At 34.2% G+C, this 15,205-nt stretch overlaps 1 protein-coding gene across 1 annotated transcript; it reads left to right on the top strand.

Annotated features, from left to right (window-relative positions):
* The first annotated feature begins 5,278 nt into the window (after nt 1-5,278).
* On the top strand, nt 5,279-13,303 carry SLITRK6 (SLIT and NTRK like family member 6). The gene is made up of 2 exons (XM_055542770.1): nt 5,279-6,318; nt 8,695-13,303. Exon 2 carries the CDS (start codon nt 8,718-8,720, stop codon nt 11,244-11,246), a length of 2,529 nt encoding a protein of 842 aa, XP_055398745.1. The 5' UTR covers nt 5,279-6,318; nt 8,695-8,717; the 3' UTR covers nt 11,247-13,303.
* Nucleotides 13,304-15,205: the final 1,902 nt, after the last annotated feature.

Genomic DNA, 15,205 nt, shown 5'->3' with positions numbered 1-15,205 from the left:
CATTATTCAGTGGAATTTGTCACTAATAATTAATCATTCACTTTTTTGGTTAATATTAATATTCCAGTCATGACATTAAGTTTAGTGTCCTTTTATATTAACAGTACTGTTACTGAGTTAAAATGCAAAATAAAAAATGAGTCATCTGTTGAACTATATACTTAGATTTTTCAACAAACATGTATACCTTGTCAATTATTTTCTTTCTTTATAGAACATAGATGTAATTGTAACAAAAATTATTTCTCTCTCTCTATATATATACACATTATATTCAAGGTTATGATAGTCATAGCTTTATCTTATTGAAGTAAAATGAACTAAATGAGACTGACATATTTTATAAAAATGCTTGAATATCACAATTACAAGATTAAAAGTATTAAATTAAGTTTGCATCCTTCAGCGACACAGCAATATGTGCTAGTAAGAGACAGTGAGGTCCAAATGGTGAGTGGCAATAGGAAGACACCCAGGAATTTAAAATTCCCTGTCGATAGTCCACTAAGCCTATCATGCATATTCAGTTCAGTGGTATTTACCTACCATTACTATTAATCATCTGAATCCAAAGTAATTTAGTCACACAGGTTGTGTTAAAATACATGTAAGACAACATTTGGGAAGATCCATGGGGATACTTTTTTTTTTCAATGTTTATTTTTAGCATTAGATTTTGCTATATGGACAAATATTTTAAAATAAATCTGTATATGTTCCTGAGAACAAGGCGGTAAATGTCCTAAGATGGCAGGATAGTGAGAACATACAAAGAAATTATTTGACTTGAATAACTGCTCATTTGACTGTTTTCTAAGTGCAATTCTGATACTTGGGGAAAACTATGAAGCAGACACTAGCTTTCCCTCAATGAATCTTTACAATCAATATAATAACACACAGTGTCTACCATTATCCCACTGGACCTGTTTCCTTACGCACTCCTCAATATTCATCATAGAAATATCCATCAACAATTTTTAGCTGTTTTTTGTAAACTTTTTTTTTTGAAAAAAGTCTTAGTCATCCATTTAAAGTAGGGGATTTTTTTTTTTTTTTTTAATGAAGAGAAGACCACTTTTCAGTCCAAGCTTCCAGGAGAAAGTGTTTGTTTTGTTTTTAGTTTTGCCAGGTTAAGCAATGGTATCAAAGAGTTCCTTTGTGCCAACAGATTTCAAATCAAAACAGGAAGTTTTATTGTAAAGCCTGTCTTAGAATAAGGCAATTTCATTATTAGTTTAAACCTTTTCTCTCAGATCAAATTGAGCATGAAGGAAACAAGATTTAAATAACAAATGAACCTTTTTATTAAAGGTTCAATGCAAAAAGCAAGTTTCCTAAACACTCCTTCATGTGTCAATTTAGAAAGTATATCTATCATACTAATTTTTTCTAAGATGCATAGACTTTTCACTGAGAAGACATTATTCTTCATGAATGTGTGCAAATGTCCTCAAATACCAAGATGTTACTGCTAACATGTGAGAAAATCTATTCTCCCTCATACAAAGGTCATATTCCTTTAGCTAAATTGCATGTTATTGTCAGAAGTGAAGGTATCCATAATCATTATGTTCTGATTCTAACAGAACCAAAAAAGAAGTAATTACAGTAAAGAGTTTGGGGCCTCTCTTCCAGTGAAATGTGAAAGAGAATCTTAAGTTCAATATCTGGGAATCAAATTCAGAGTTTACTGTATAACATGGCATTACATAAGATAGATAACATTCTTTTACTATTATTTTCTATGAATGACATTTGTGTAAATAAGTAAAATTTTTTCAAGTAGACTTTACCTCATTATTATTTTAAAGAAATCTTAATTTGAAATAAGAAAATGTTAATAAAATGTATATAATTAGTGTATAAGATCTCTACATATCTATACATTTAATATCATTTGCAAATATTTGTAATATTCAATCTCAATAGTATTATCATGAATTTGATTGTAATTCCCTGAGAGTACAGAGCAGATAGAGCCCACAATAATATGTTTCTCAAGGATATGTATTGTGTTTTTTCTTTTATGATAATGATATAGGTACTTTAAAAATGTTTGCTTAGAATAATTTCTTTAAATTCTTCCCTCAAAGTTTACATTCTTTCTTAAAAGTATGAAATCACCAATACATATTCAAAGTCCACCTGTAGTATTATTATCCCGAAAGATTCACCAAATTTTATACATTCTAACTTCAGAGTATCGAAATATGCCTCAGTCTACACCAGTGGCTTTGTCGGTGACTCAGTGGTAAATAATCTGCCTGTCAATGGAGAAGCCTCAAGAGACGTGGGTTCCATCCCTGGGATGGGAAGATCCCCCGGAGGAGGAAATGGCAACCCACTCGAGTATTCTTGAAAGGATAAACCTGTAGACAGAGGGGAAGGTTACAGCCCATGGGATCACAAAAAGTCAGACACCAATGAGCACACAGGTGCAGACTATACCACACTTGGTACAAAAGGCTTCTCTCTTCAAACCTTCCATTTTCTTAAGTTAAAATAAATTTGACATACATCTTCACTTTACCACTTAAATGTGGCACAAAAAAGGTAGAGAGATGTTCTGAGGTAGAACTAGACCTAAACAGAATTAAAAAATCTTTCACTATTATTTTTATTTTTCCTTTTTCCAGTGAGCAATCTTGGGTATTTTCATTCTCTTTGTTCCATATACATTATCAGTCTGATAAAATAGTCTTTCATCTGGTCTTTGTCACATTGCATTTGTAAGATGATCCCCTCCACTACCTATATAAGCAGGGAAGGAGAGGCCTTCTCCAGAGTCCTGACAGTGAATGAACTGCGCTGCCTTACACATGCTGTCACTCTAAAGGAACTAACACAGACTGGTATATTTCCTCTGACTGCTTGGTACTCTTCAATGTGACTAGAATACTTTCATGTTTATTATTTAAGATGCACATTCTAAAGGAGCATAACTTAGAAGATATCATTAAAAATGATTATACCTTAAAATTTTTCAATATGGAGTCAGTAGGGCTAAACTTGGAGAAGGAAATGGCAACCCACTCCAGTGTTCTTGCCTGGAGAATCCCAGGGACAGGGGAGCCTGGTGGGCTGCTGTCTATGGGGTCGCACAGAATTGGACACGACTGAAGCGACTTAGCAACAGGGGTAAACTACATGGAAAAATTACTAACACTGAGTGTTTATTATGATCACTTATATTTATCATTAATACTTGGAGCAAGCTATGCTGGGAAAGTACTTTTCCATGTAATCACTGGAAATTACAAATGTTAAATTCCATGGAGGAGGGCATGGCAACCCACTCCAGTGTTCTCGCCTGGAGAATCCCATGGACAGAGGAGCTTAGTGGGCTATGGGCTGGTCCATAGGATCACAAAGAGTCGGACATGACTGAAGCCACTTAGCATGCATGCATGCAACAATAATTAACACACTGGCCATGAGCATTTTGGAAAGGATGGCTGCATTATTGACTGAGTGAAACAACTGAGAAATTACAGTTAACGAAAGACAGAGATCAGTGGATTTAGCTATTAGGCTTTGGTAAAGAATCCGCCTGCAAGGCAGGAGACCCCAGTTCAATTCCTGGGTCTGGAAGATCCCCTGGAGAAGGGAGAGGCTATCCACTCCAGTATTCCTGGGTTTTCCTTGTGGCTGAGCTGGTAAAGAATCCACCTATAATGCAGGAGACGTGGGTTCGTTCCCTGGGTTGGGAAGATTCCCCGGAGAAAGGAGAGCCTACCCACTCCAGTATTCGGACCTAGAAATTCCATGGACTGTGTATTCCATGGGGTCACAAAGAGTCAGACACAGCTGAGCTACTTTCACTTCACTTCACTTCATTGTGAATGTGTTAAGTTGTTTATTAAGTTTGAGGTAATACTAAGTAATGCATTATCAATATTGCCCCTTTGAATTAAGTTAAAAGTTGAAGAACTCTTCTCAAACAGAATGCTTACCTTAACCTTTATGTTCCCAACAAAGAGAGTTATTCCAAAGGCTTTTATTCACTTCTTTCCCCTCTGACTATTGTATAGTTAACTAGTAACTTACACATGAAAAAACTAACATGTTACATATAGGTAAAATACTAAAGATAAATAACATCAAATATATGCTAGGTATATATTATGAATAAAATCAACACATCCTCCAGCTGGAGAAGATATTCAATTTACAAAAAATTTCATTCCATTTGTTCTCATATGGCTATTTGAACAGCTTTTCCACCACAGACTGTACTTCAGAGCATTTCTCCTGTGATTTTGCCTCTAAAACCTAAGTGAATGCATTTGGAGAATTATGTCTATAGTGTTGGGAGGGAAATTATTCTAGTTCCTTATTTTCTCACTGATTCTATTTTTCATCACCACCTATCTAAAGCATTAGACTGATATAAGTTAACTTGACCCTCAGCTAGCAGTAGACTGTGGAAAAAAGTAATTCACTTCTTTTATTCTTTTATTCCCTTTATTATCTCATTCCTTATCTTTACTCTCTATCTCCACACTCTCATCCATATTATAATCTCTTTCTACCTTAAAGAACATAATGCTATTAAAATAAAAGATGAACTTAATGTATGAGAAACTGTATAATATAGGAAACTGAGAATATTAGAAATTGCCTTAAAATCCTTAGCTTTTAAAACAACTATTCCACAGATGTGATAACTGTGAATCTGAGTACATAACTGCAGACAATCATTAAATAACAACCTAATCTTATATTTTCCTGTTTTAATAATATAAGCTGCATAACCTCTTTTTTAAAAAGAATAGCTGTTGCTGAAATGGGACCTAATAAAATATAGGTAACCTCTAGAACCTATAGGCAAGAGAGTTTCTAAACATAGACTGTTTCAAAATGAATCAACCACAGCATTTAGTATATAAATTTTGGCTGTGGAAAAAGTTCAGGTTCTTGGAATGTAGGTAATGAAGAGTGATTTTTAAAACATAAGCATTTGGGGAAATAAAAAATCTGACAGTTGAGAGTTTCACTGGTGATAATTCAGAAACTTTTAAGAGCTGAAGAAACAAGTAACTTATTAAATATTATATTTTAGGAAAAAATGCTCCCAGAGTTAGTATCATAAAAATCAGGTTATTATAATTGCTATATATTGAAAACACTACATGATGAAGATGCTTGTTTCATTTTATCTGGAAAGACAATTTCATATTTTTGAGACTGATAAGTTGTTTTCAACTAAAGAAAACCATGTATAATTAAGATTCTTGCTTGCATTTTTAAATGATCATATTTCCATTCCAAATAAATACTATCTATCTGAAAAAAAGAAAAAACTTCATTTCTAGTCTCATAATTGAACACTGGCTGTAGAATGAAGTATAAAATTTAAGAGTCTCAGACATGAGGCTTCAAATTGCTTTTCAAATGGTAAATACAAAACTACAAGTATTTCAGGAAAGCGGTTCATGCTAACATTTTAAGATTTAATTAGTACACAATTTCAACCTAGAGTACCAGTTAAAAAAAATAAAACTGGAGCTATAGGTAGCATGCTTGCCGTTTTTCTGAACATGTGTGCTAACAGTACAATACTGTGCTAGATGAGACTTTAGTATAGTGTATGATTTAGTCTGCTGTAGTAACAAAATATTATTAAACATATGTCATTATTTGCATCAAAATTCACTTGCACTATATTTGGTATTTAAACGGAGAGGAAGACCGTTTGCAGGAGGAGGAGTTGAGTCCCAAGGTGGAGCTGTCTCTTGTGTTAAATGACACTGGCAGATTAAAGCGCTCTGATGGGGAAGGGCTTAAAGGCTGAGTCAAAAGCCAAGAAGTCTCTTTATTTACGCCTACCTCCCAGCCCTTGGCAATCTGACTAACAACAAACTGAGCTAACAAGAAAGACTAGAAAGGGAGGAAGGAGAACAGTGCTGCAGCTTGGATCTACAGCCTAAGAAAGCAAGCGTGATCAATCTCAGCTCTGTTAAACATCTTGTTTGTTTACTGCATGTAGCAGCTTGCAAATGGTTAACTATATGCAAAAAAAGTCAGCATAGCTGTGAAGTATGCCGTGAATTTTAATTGGGGAATAAAAGGACAACCGCTTCAGGATGATCTAGTATGCAGTCTGCTTGAAATGTTTTCAATGAAATGCTCAGCATTTTGTCTTGGACCAGAGGTTTTAACTTTATGAAGCGATGGAACTTGCCAAAAAGTGATATTTGAGAAGAAAGAACACGGTGGTTGGTGTTTTCTTTTTTAATAAAGAAACTGAATTTACTTTGAACATCTCTTCCAGCTGTGCATTACAGATAACGTCAGGAAGTCTCTGCTTTACAGGTAAGATGAATGTTTCCAGGATTTCCTTATACCTATTTTTGCATTATTCTAAAGTGATTGAATATATGTTTGCCTCTCTAAAAAAAGAACTTTGCATTAAAGGATATCCAGTTTCTTTCCTGTTCACTGGCACAAGTAATGCGGTAGCAGATGCCTGTTTTTCTGTGAGCAGCAGACATCTAGACTAACAGCTGGCTTTAGAGAAGAAGTAAAATAATCTGCCACTATTTCTTTTACAGCATGCACTTTGTTATTGGAAACTAACCTATGTGTGCTCTGTGAAGGAAAGATTACTTCCAAAAACCATTGTTGAATCTCAAATACAAGCAGAATATCAAAAGATTCTTTGTATATTGCACACCACTTTTACTTTTTCCTGACTTGAAAATATGTAAATGGAGATTGTTTTTTACCTCTTTAACACAGTATCGCCATACTATCAACATAGAACCACTTTTAATATTTATGTGTATTTCTGAAAACATTAGAAACTGTTCCCTACTACCTTTTGAAGAGCATAAAATGCATGTGAGATAAAAATAACAAGAAATTCTCATCTGGAGTTATTCACTATCTTCTTAAGATGTGTTGTCTGGTGAAATAGAGAGTATTCTTTCTTGGTCATCTATGGAGAAATATGGAGATTAGCTGTGAAGCTAATCTACAAGTTGAAGACTCCAACCCCAAGCTGCTTGATTCTAAGCATAGCCCTCAGAGTTGTTTAAAATCAAACTATTTCCCTTTGGAAACATTCAGTCAGCTAACTTTCCCTTCATATAGAAAGGCACTACTCAAATGTTTCATGTCTTTGGTTGTCTTCTACCTTTCAGAAACTTCATACTATACATGTTTTCAATAAGACTGTGTATTTTCATGGAATGGAAGTTTACTTTTGAGATTATTCATTCAGTTTTGGGATGTATTACCTGACTGTGAATTTATAATTAGATTCAAAATTACTGTTTACATCCTATCCAGACAAATGAAAGCATCTATCATTTCCAAAATTTGAATAGTTACAAGATGTGGTGTTTGTTTACATTTGAATTTAGTCTAAATTTAAAATACACTATTTGAAGGAAGGTAATAAAATTAGATACATTAGAGTTCAAAGTATTTACTACACCACTGCTGTTATTTTAGAGTTAGAATTTCTTTTAATTGCTGTTTCAGATCCATGTATTGAATTTTTAGGAGTTGGGATATGTGATGTGTTATCCTGAACTGTCATTTTTTTATTTACCAAATCAGAGAGATCTTCAAATACTTTTATACAGTGAAGTTTGTTTCAGAGTTCATTGTTTCCATCATTAAGCCTTACAATAAAGATCAGCTGCTTAATTATGAGATATTCAGTTTCCTAAAGCCTGGTTCAAGACCTCATTAGGAAGTCATTTATTAGAAGTTTATATGAGGTATTGTTCCTTCTTTTGTAAGAGCCAGAAATGTGTGTCACAGGTCAGTTTTTCTTCTTTAGTTTTTATGATGTTAACCTTATCCACAGAATAATTTAAAAGTAACAGTGAATATTTCACCTCTAGAAATTAAAGTGTGAAATTTTAATGGATACCTTTAAGTGTATATATCTGATACTTAGGTTTATACAAACTACCCTAGACAGCATAGTTAAAATTCTTTTATAAAGGTTTACTTTACTACATAGACATATTTTTCTCAAGTTTTTTTTAATAAACAATGGAATTAATATCTTAAGCCAAAATCAAAGCAGGTTAAACACAGTTATTAGATGTTATATTGTGATATCCAGTTCATAAATAGAACTAAAGGAAATGCATACATACAGTCTTTCTATCATTTTTGAATTTCCTACAGGTCTCTCTGCTTCTGGCTATCTCTAGAGGGGTGGGAGGTGGGAGGGAGTTTCAAGAGAGAGGGAACTGATTCATGTTGATATGGTAGAAACCAATGCAATATATTGTAAAGCAACTGTCTTCCAATTAAAAATAAATATAAAAAAAGATTCATCTAGTTTAAGCTAAAAAAATTAAAAAGTTAAGGTCTTCTCAAATACATACCTTTGCATCATATCAAGTTATCAATGGTCCATTTAGCCAACACCCCTCACATCTGTTAAAATGCAATTAGTTGGTGATATGAACACAAATTGATATACTTGAAGTTATCCTTGACCTAAATTTTAAATTGTTATCATAATGCACGTTAAAAGTAAAACAAATCTACCGGTCATATTTGTAAAAAAATAAAAGAAAATGTAGACTCAGCAATGCACTTATATATTTAAAATAATCAATATTTTGCCTATTAGGAGAAAACCTATCATTTTGAAAATGTCAGCTTCATCTCCTCCCTGCTGCTGGCCACTAAAGCCCATTGCTATTGCATTGTATTTTACAGAATCAGATCCATCACATGACAACATGAAGCTCTGGATTCATCTCTTGTATTCATCTCTCCTTGCCTGTGTATCTTTACAGTCCCAATCTCCAATGTCCTCTGCCTCAGCCAGAGGTTCCTGTGACTCTCTTTGCAACTGTGAGGAAAAAGACGGCACGATGCTAATAAACTGTGAAGAGAAAGGTATTAAGACGTTATCCCAAATAAGTGTGCCACCATCACGACCTTTCCACTTAAGTTTAGTAAATAACGGCTTGACAGTACTTCACACAAATGACTTTTCTGGGCTTACCAATGCTATCTCAATACACCTTGGATTTAACAATATTGCAGATATTGAGACTGGTGCATTTAATGGCCTTGGCCTTCTTAAGCAACTTCATATCAATCACAATTCTCTAGAAATTCTTAAAGAGGATACCTTCCATGGACTGGAAAACCTGGAATTCCTACAAGCAGATAACAATTTCATTACAGTGATTGAACCAAGTGCCTTTAGCAAGCTCAACAGACTTAAAGTGTTAATTTTAAATGACAATGCTATCGAGAGTCTTCCTCCAAACATATTTCGATTTGTTCCTCTAACGCATCTAGATCTTCGTGGAAATCAGTTGCAAACATTGCCTTATGTTGGTTTTTTAGAACACATTGGCCGAATATTGGATCTCCAGTTGGAGGACAATAAATGGGCCTGCAATTGTGACTTATTACAGCTAAAACTTTGGTTGGAAAACATGCCCCCACAGTCTGTAATTGGTGATGTTGTATGTAACAGCCCTCCATTTTTCAAAGGAAGCATACTAAGCCGGCTGAAAAAGGAATCAATTTGCCCCACTCCACCAGTATACGAAGAACACGAGGATCCTTCTGGATCATTACATCTGGCAGTAACCTCTTCAATAAGCGATAGTCACATGTCAGCCAAGACCACGTCTCTTTTAAAACCACCCACCAAAGCACCAGGTTTAATACCTTATATTACAAAGCCATCCACTCAACTTCCGGGACTCTACTGTCCTATTCCTTGTAATTGCAAAGTACTCTCCCCATCAGGACTTCTAATACACTGTCAGGAGCGCAATATTGAAAGTTTATCAGATCTAAAACCTCCTCCACAAAATCCTAGAAAGCTTATTCTTGCAGGGAATATCATTCATACATTACTGAAGTCTGACTTAGTGGAATACTTCACTTTGGAAATGCTTCACTTGGGAAACAATCGTATTGAGGTTCTTGAAGAAGGATCATTTATGAATTTAACAAGATTACAAAAGCTTTATCTGAATGGTAACCACCTGACCAAATTGAGTGGAGGTATGTTCCTTGGTCTCCACAACCTTGAGTACTTATATCTTGAATACAATGGTGTTAAGGAAATATTACCTGGAACCTTCAACCCAATGCCTAAACTGAAAGTGCTCTATTTAAACAACAACCTCCTACAAGTTTTACCACCACATATTTTTTCAGGGGTTCCTCTTACGAGGATAAACCTTAAAACAAATCAATTTACTCATCTACCTGTAAGTAATATCTTGGATGACCTTGATTTACTGACCCAGATTGACCTTGAGGACAACCCCTGGGATTGTTCCTGTGACCTGGTTGGATTGCAGCAATGGATACAAAAGTTAAGTAAGAACACAGTGACAGATGAAATACTCTGCACCTCTCCAGAGCACTTACACAAAAAGGAATTGAAAGCACTTAATAGTGAACTTCTTTGCCCAGGTTTAGGCAATAACCCATCCCTGCCAACTCAGACTAGTTACATCATTGTCAATACTCCTACAACCACAACTACAGCTGATACTATTTTTAAATCACTTACTGATGCTGTACCACTATCTGTTTTAATACTAGGTCTACTGATTGTATTCATAACTATTGTGTTCTGTGCTGCAGGGATAGTGGTTCTTGTTCTCCACCGCAGGAGAAGATACAAAAAGAAACAAGCAGACGAGCAGATGAGAGACACCAGTCCTGTGCATCTCCAGTATAGCATGTACGGCCATAAAACAACTCACCATACTACTGAAAGACCCACAGCATCACTCTATGAGCAGCACATGGTGAGCCCCATGGTTCATGTCTATAGGAGCCCATCCTTTGGCCCAAAGCATCTGGAAGAAGAAGAAGAAAGGAACGAGAAAGAGGGAAGTGATGCAAAACATCTCCAAAGAAGTCTTTTAGAACGAGAAAACCACTCCCCACTCACAGGTTCAAATATGAAGTACAAAACCACAGACCAATCCACTGAATTTTTAACCTTCCAGGATGCCAGTTCATTATATAGGAACATTTTAGAGAAAGAAAGGGAACTTCAGCAACTGGGAATCACAGAATACCTAAGGAAAAATATTGCTCAACTTCAGCCTGATACGGAGGTACATTATCCAGGAGCCCATGAAGAGTTAAAGTTGATGGAGACATTACTGTACTCAAGGCCAAGGAAGGTATTAGTGGAACAGACTAAAAATGAGTATTTTGAGCTGAAAGCTAATTTACATGCTGAACCTGATTACTTAGAAGTCCTGGAGCAGCAAACATAGAGAGTTCAAGGGCTTCTGCAGAAATGCTGTGATTCTGTCTTAAGTCCAGACCTTGTATATAAGTGCCTTATATGAGTGTGTCATCAATCAGAACTTAAGCACAGCAGCAATCCTATGGGAAAAGAAAAAGAAACTCAGGGATCACTGGGAGAAGCCATTGCATTGTCTTCAGGCAATTTTGTCTATCCCCAATAAAATAAGTCCTTGCATGTAAATCATTCAAGGATTATATTAATATTTTCCCATATAAGTAAAGTGTTTCATAGATGTCCTCTTACACATCTAAAAGGGTTTAATATTTAACCCTTAATTTCTTGAGTTATATTACCCATGGATTAAATAGAATTGGATTTTTGTCATTTGAAAACTGTAACAGTAAATGTAGTTATAATATGTAAGAAATGTATTGTTTATAAAATCATTATATGTACTTACAAAAGTGTAAGTTGTTAGATACACCAACTTTTCTTGCAATAAAGGCAAAAGGAACTGGAACTTTAAAATTAACAAATAGTAATAGAAAAGAAAAAATGGAAAGTTGAATTACATAGGGTATGAGTGGCTCAAAACTTTGAAACTTTGAGAATTAAAAAATGCCACTGAAATGCTTTCTGAATTTAAAAATAAGGATGATTAACAGTTCAGGTGGAATGAGGAAGAAAACATTTTGGTTTTTCTGCACATTTTGTGTGGACAATCTTCTTGTTAATGCTGCTGTGAACTAAGGTATGTCATTTGTGCTCAAAGTTTAATTCTTACTCTTGGGATATTTTGAAAATGCTACTGATATTCAACTGTAAATACAATTAGTGCATCTATCGTTAGTTTGGATTCTTTCATAGCATTAATCCTTTGTAAATTTGAATACCGAGATAGAAAGATGTTTCTTGTGGCAAGTAATAATTCACTGGTGTAAAAAAATAGGAAAAATATTTTATTTTTATTGATGTACACTGATAGATGCCATAAATTAGTAGCAAAAGGCACGTCTAAGGGTAAGTGGTTTAAGTTGCCTCAAGAGTGGGACAATGTAGCTTTATTTTACAAGAAAGTATAGCTAGATTTTTATGAACTATTTATTCTGTACAGTTTTGTATATTTTTGGTTCACAAAGGTAATTATTCTTGGGTGCCTTTCAAGAAAATTAAAAGTACTGCTCACTATAATAAAACTAAAATGAAAACCCTTTTTTATATGTGCTTCTTCAATTAGTCTGATCTGTAATTCAGTCCAGTTAGGATTAACACATGCACATTCATGGAGGCACTTAGGCACAAACACACAAAAACAGGATTTCTATTTGTTGTCACACACACAGAGCATTTTCTTTACCAGGTGTGAAAAGGCCTTTCAGTGTCATGACGTGATTGTCATGGAGCCCAACTAAATGGCCCATAATTTTCCCTTTCTGGCAAATCATTTTCCTACTTAAAACAAGTACAAATGATTTAACTGTCTTCTTTCTGGTTACAGAATCAATTATACAGAAAATGTTCATAAGGCAAACTATAATTAATCAAGGTATTTTAGTTCTGTGGTGTTCACCATTCAGATGCATGCACAGGGTTAGGAAGGAATATATTTTCTATTAGAAAGGATGTTTTAAATTTACTTTATACTATTTTAGTGATTCATGAATGTTCTATTCAATGAGTTGGTTTTCAACACTCAACTGTCTGTGTGACTAGCTAAATATACTTTCTTTCTTTGATTATGAAAGAGAAGACCTCCCTTTTAATAAAAACAGGAGGAGCCTGTGTGGAATGTATGAAGAACAGTTATGGGTCTATTATGACATCACTAGGTTTCTAAAAAATCATTGCATATACTAATATAAAGCAATAATAAATTATGTATTAATAATTAAAAGATTCATTGAAAATCTACATTTCTTCATTAACCTTTAAGGTTGGAAATCAAAACAAGGGAAATCTTTTTTTTAAGTAATGTTTACTAAAGGGAAATCTAGGTTCGTATATAGTACTTTATATGTTTATCCACTAAAAGTACTCAGCACAGTAATGAACAGTAAACCCTCCAAAGCATTAATTTAAATGTTACATTCTAAGGAAAAGAACAAAACAAGAGCAGAATTCATGTTACTGCACTTCTGCTCAGTAGAGTATCTGCAAGCATTTCCTGATTGCAATCAAGTGCACAGAAGTATCAGACCTCACTTGCCTGCAGGATCTTTGGAATGGATCCATAAATGCAGACAGAGACATGTCCTGAGGAACATTCTTCTCTTTTGAGTGAGGTAAATATATATATATTTTTTAATCTTTACTGTTAATTGCCAAAAGTAATAATATTCACTCAACTTAAAAATCAAAGACAGAACAAAGTTGTCTATGGTGTCATGTAAATATATCTTTCAAATTAGGTATAACCCCTAATTATGTAACATCAACCCTGTACGCTGTTACAAAAAACCTGAACGAACTTATCTGTCAACCCAATAAAACCCTATGGAGTCTTGATGTTATTTACAATGATGCAGAAATAATTACAGTTTCCAAAGAGTAAGAGATTTTTAAAGCTTAGCTGTTTCTTTCACGATAGAACCTTTCTTATGTAATTTGTTTCCCTACTACAAGTAGTTGAGAGTTGGAAACTCCAGTAATGATCTTTAATTTTTAACAGGTCTTGTGTTATGATAATCACTCAGAACTTTGGTTATTTTACCTGTATTTCCTATTATTCTCCCTGCCCCCTCACCTACAGAATAATTTTTATTATATTGCCTGGTTTATTACCTACAAGGCTAAAGTGGTCTCTTTCTGCAATTAATTGTTAGATTCAAAATCCCAAATCATAATTCAGTATGCTCAACATTTACAAATACCTGGGCTTTCTTAAAAGAGACTTTTCATCACTCGAGTTGTTTTTTTGTTGTTTTTTTTTTTAATTTAACTAAATGTTACTCTTTGTTCACAAATGTCTGAATCTTGGATGTTTGTAGTATCATGATAGTAGTGTATAATCATACTGGATCAAATCTTTTCGATTCCGTCAATCTGTTATATATAAATTGTATGAATCTGTATTAATGAATTATTTTCACACAATTACCATTAAAATACTTACTGGGAATTGAAGAGTGTTCCTTAAATATCTTCCATTGATCTCCATACTAGGATCATAATCTTATAACATATAAAAAAGGAATATATCAGTAACTCTGATTCTCCCTCTTGAATCAATCTTAAACCACAGAGGAACATTTTTCCTTCCTAATCAAATAATAACTAAATGGATCATCTTAGTGGCCTTTAAGCTGCCTGATCCAATTACTTTAAAAGGCTTAAGTTTTAAACCAGGATTGAAAAAAGTGATCTGGCTATCCCCTGGTCATTAAAATACATATTTTAATATACTGATATATATATTTATGTATATGTAAATAATTATACATTTATATATGCGTGCTATTAGTATTTAAGTCACTGCAGTCATGTTCAGCTCTTTGCGACCCTATGGACTGTAGTCCACCAAGCTCCTCTGTCCATGGCATTTTCCAGGCAACAATATTGGAGTGGGTTGCCAGGGATAGAACCTGTGTCTCCTGCACTGCAGGCAGATTCTTTATCACTGAGCCATAGGGGAAGCACCTTTTATAAATGACTACATACATATATTTTTTGGAAAACTAATAAAGATAAATCAGTAGATGATGGGTAAATAGTCTCAACATGCATGTAATTTATTCATAATATTATTCTATGATACCTAGTAAATGTATAATTGAAGGTATTTTTAAAAGAATAATAGTAAATACATTGCAAAGTTGTTGGACAATAAACTGTTTTCTTTAACATAAGCAAACACATATCAAAGGGAAGATCACAATATTTCTCATTTATAAGACTTTCCACAGAATTATCTTTGGCAGAAGCTGTTCTCTACATGAAAAGTTATGCATGTGCAGAAAACACTGACCATTTAGAAAGAGAGGGTTG

This window comes from Bubalus kerabau, chromosome 12 (genome assembly GCF_029407905.1).
Source record: "Bubalus kerabau isolate K-KA32 ecotype Philippines breed swamp buffalo chromosome 12, PCC_UOA_SB_1v2, whole genome shotgun sequence".
NCBI lineage: Eukaryota > Metazoa > Chordata > Mammalia > Artiodactyla > Bovidae > Bubalus > Bubalus kerabau.
Note: the sequence above shows the minus strand (reverse complement) of the source record. Positions and strands in the feature narration are given on the sequence as shown.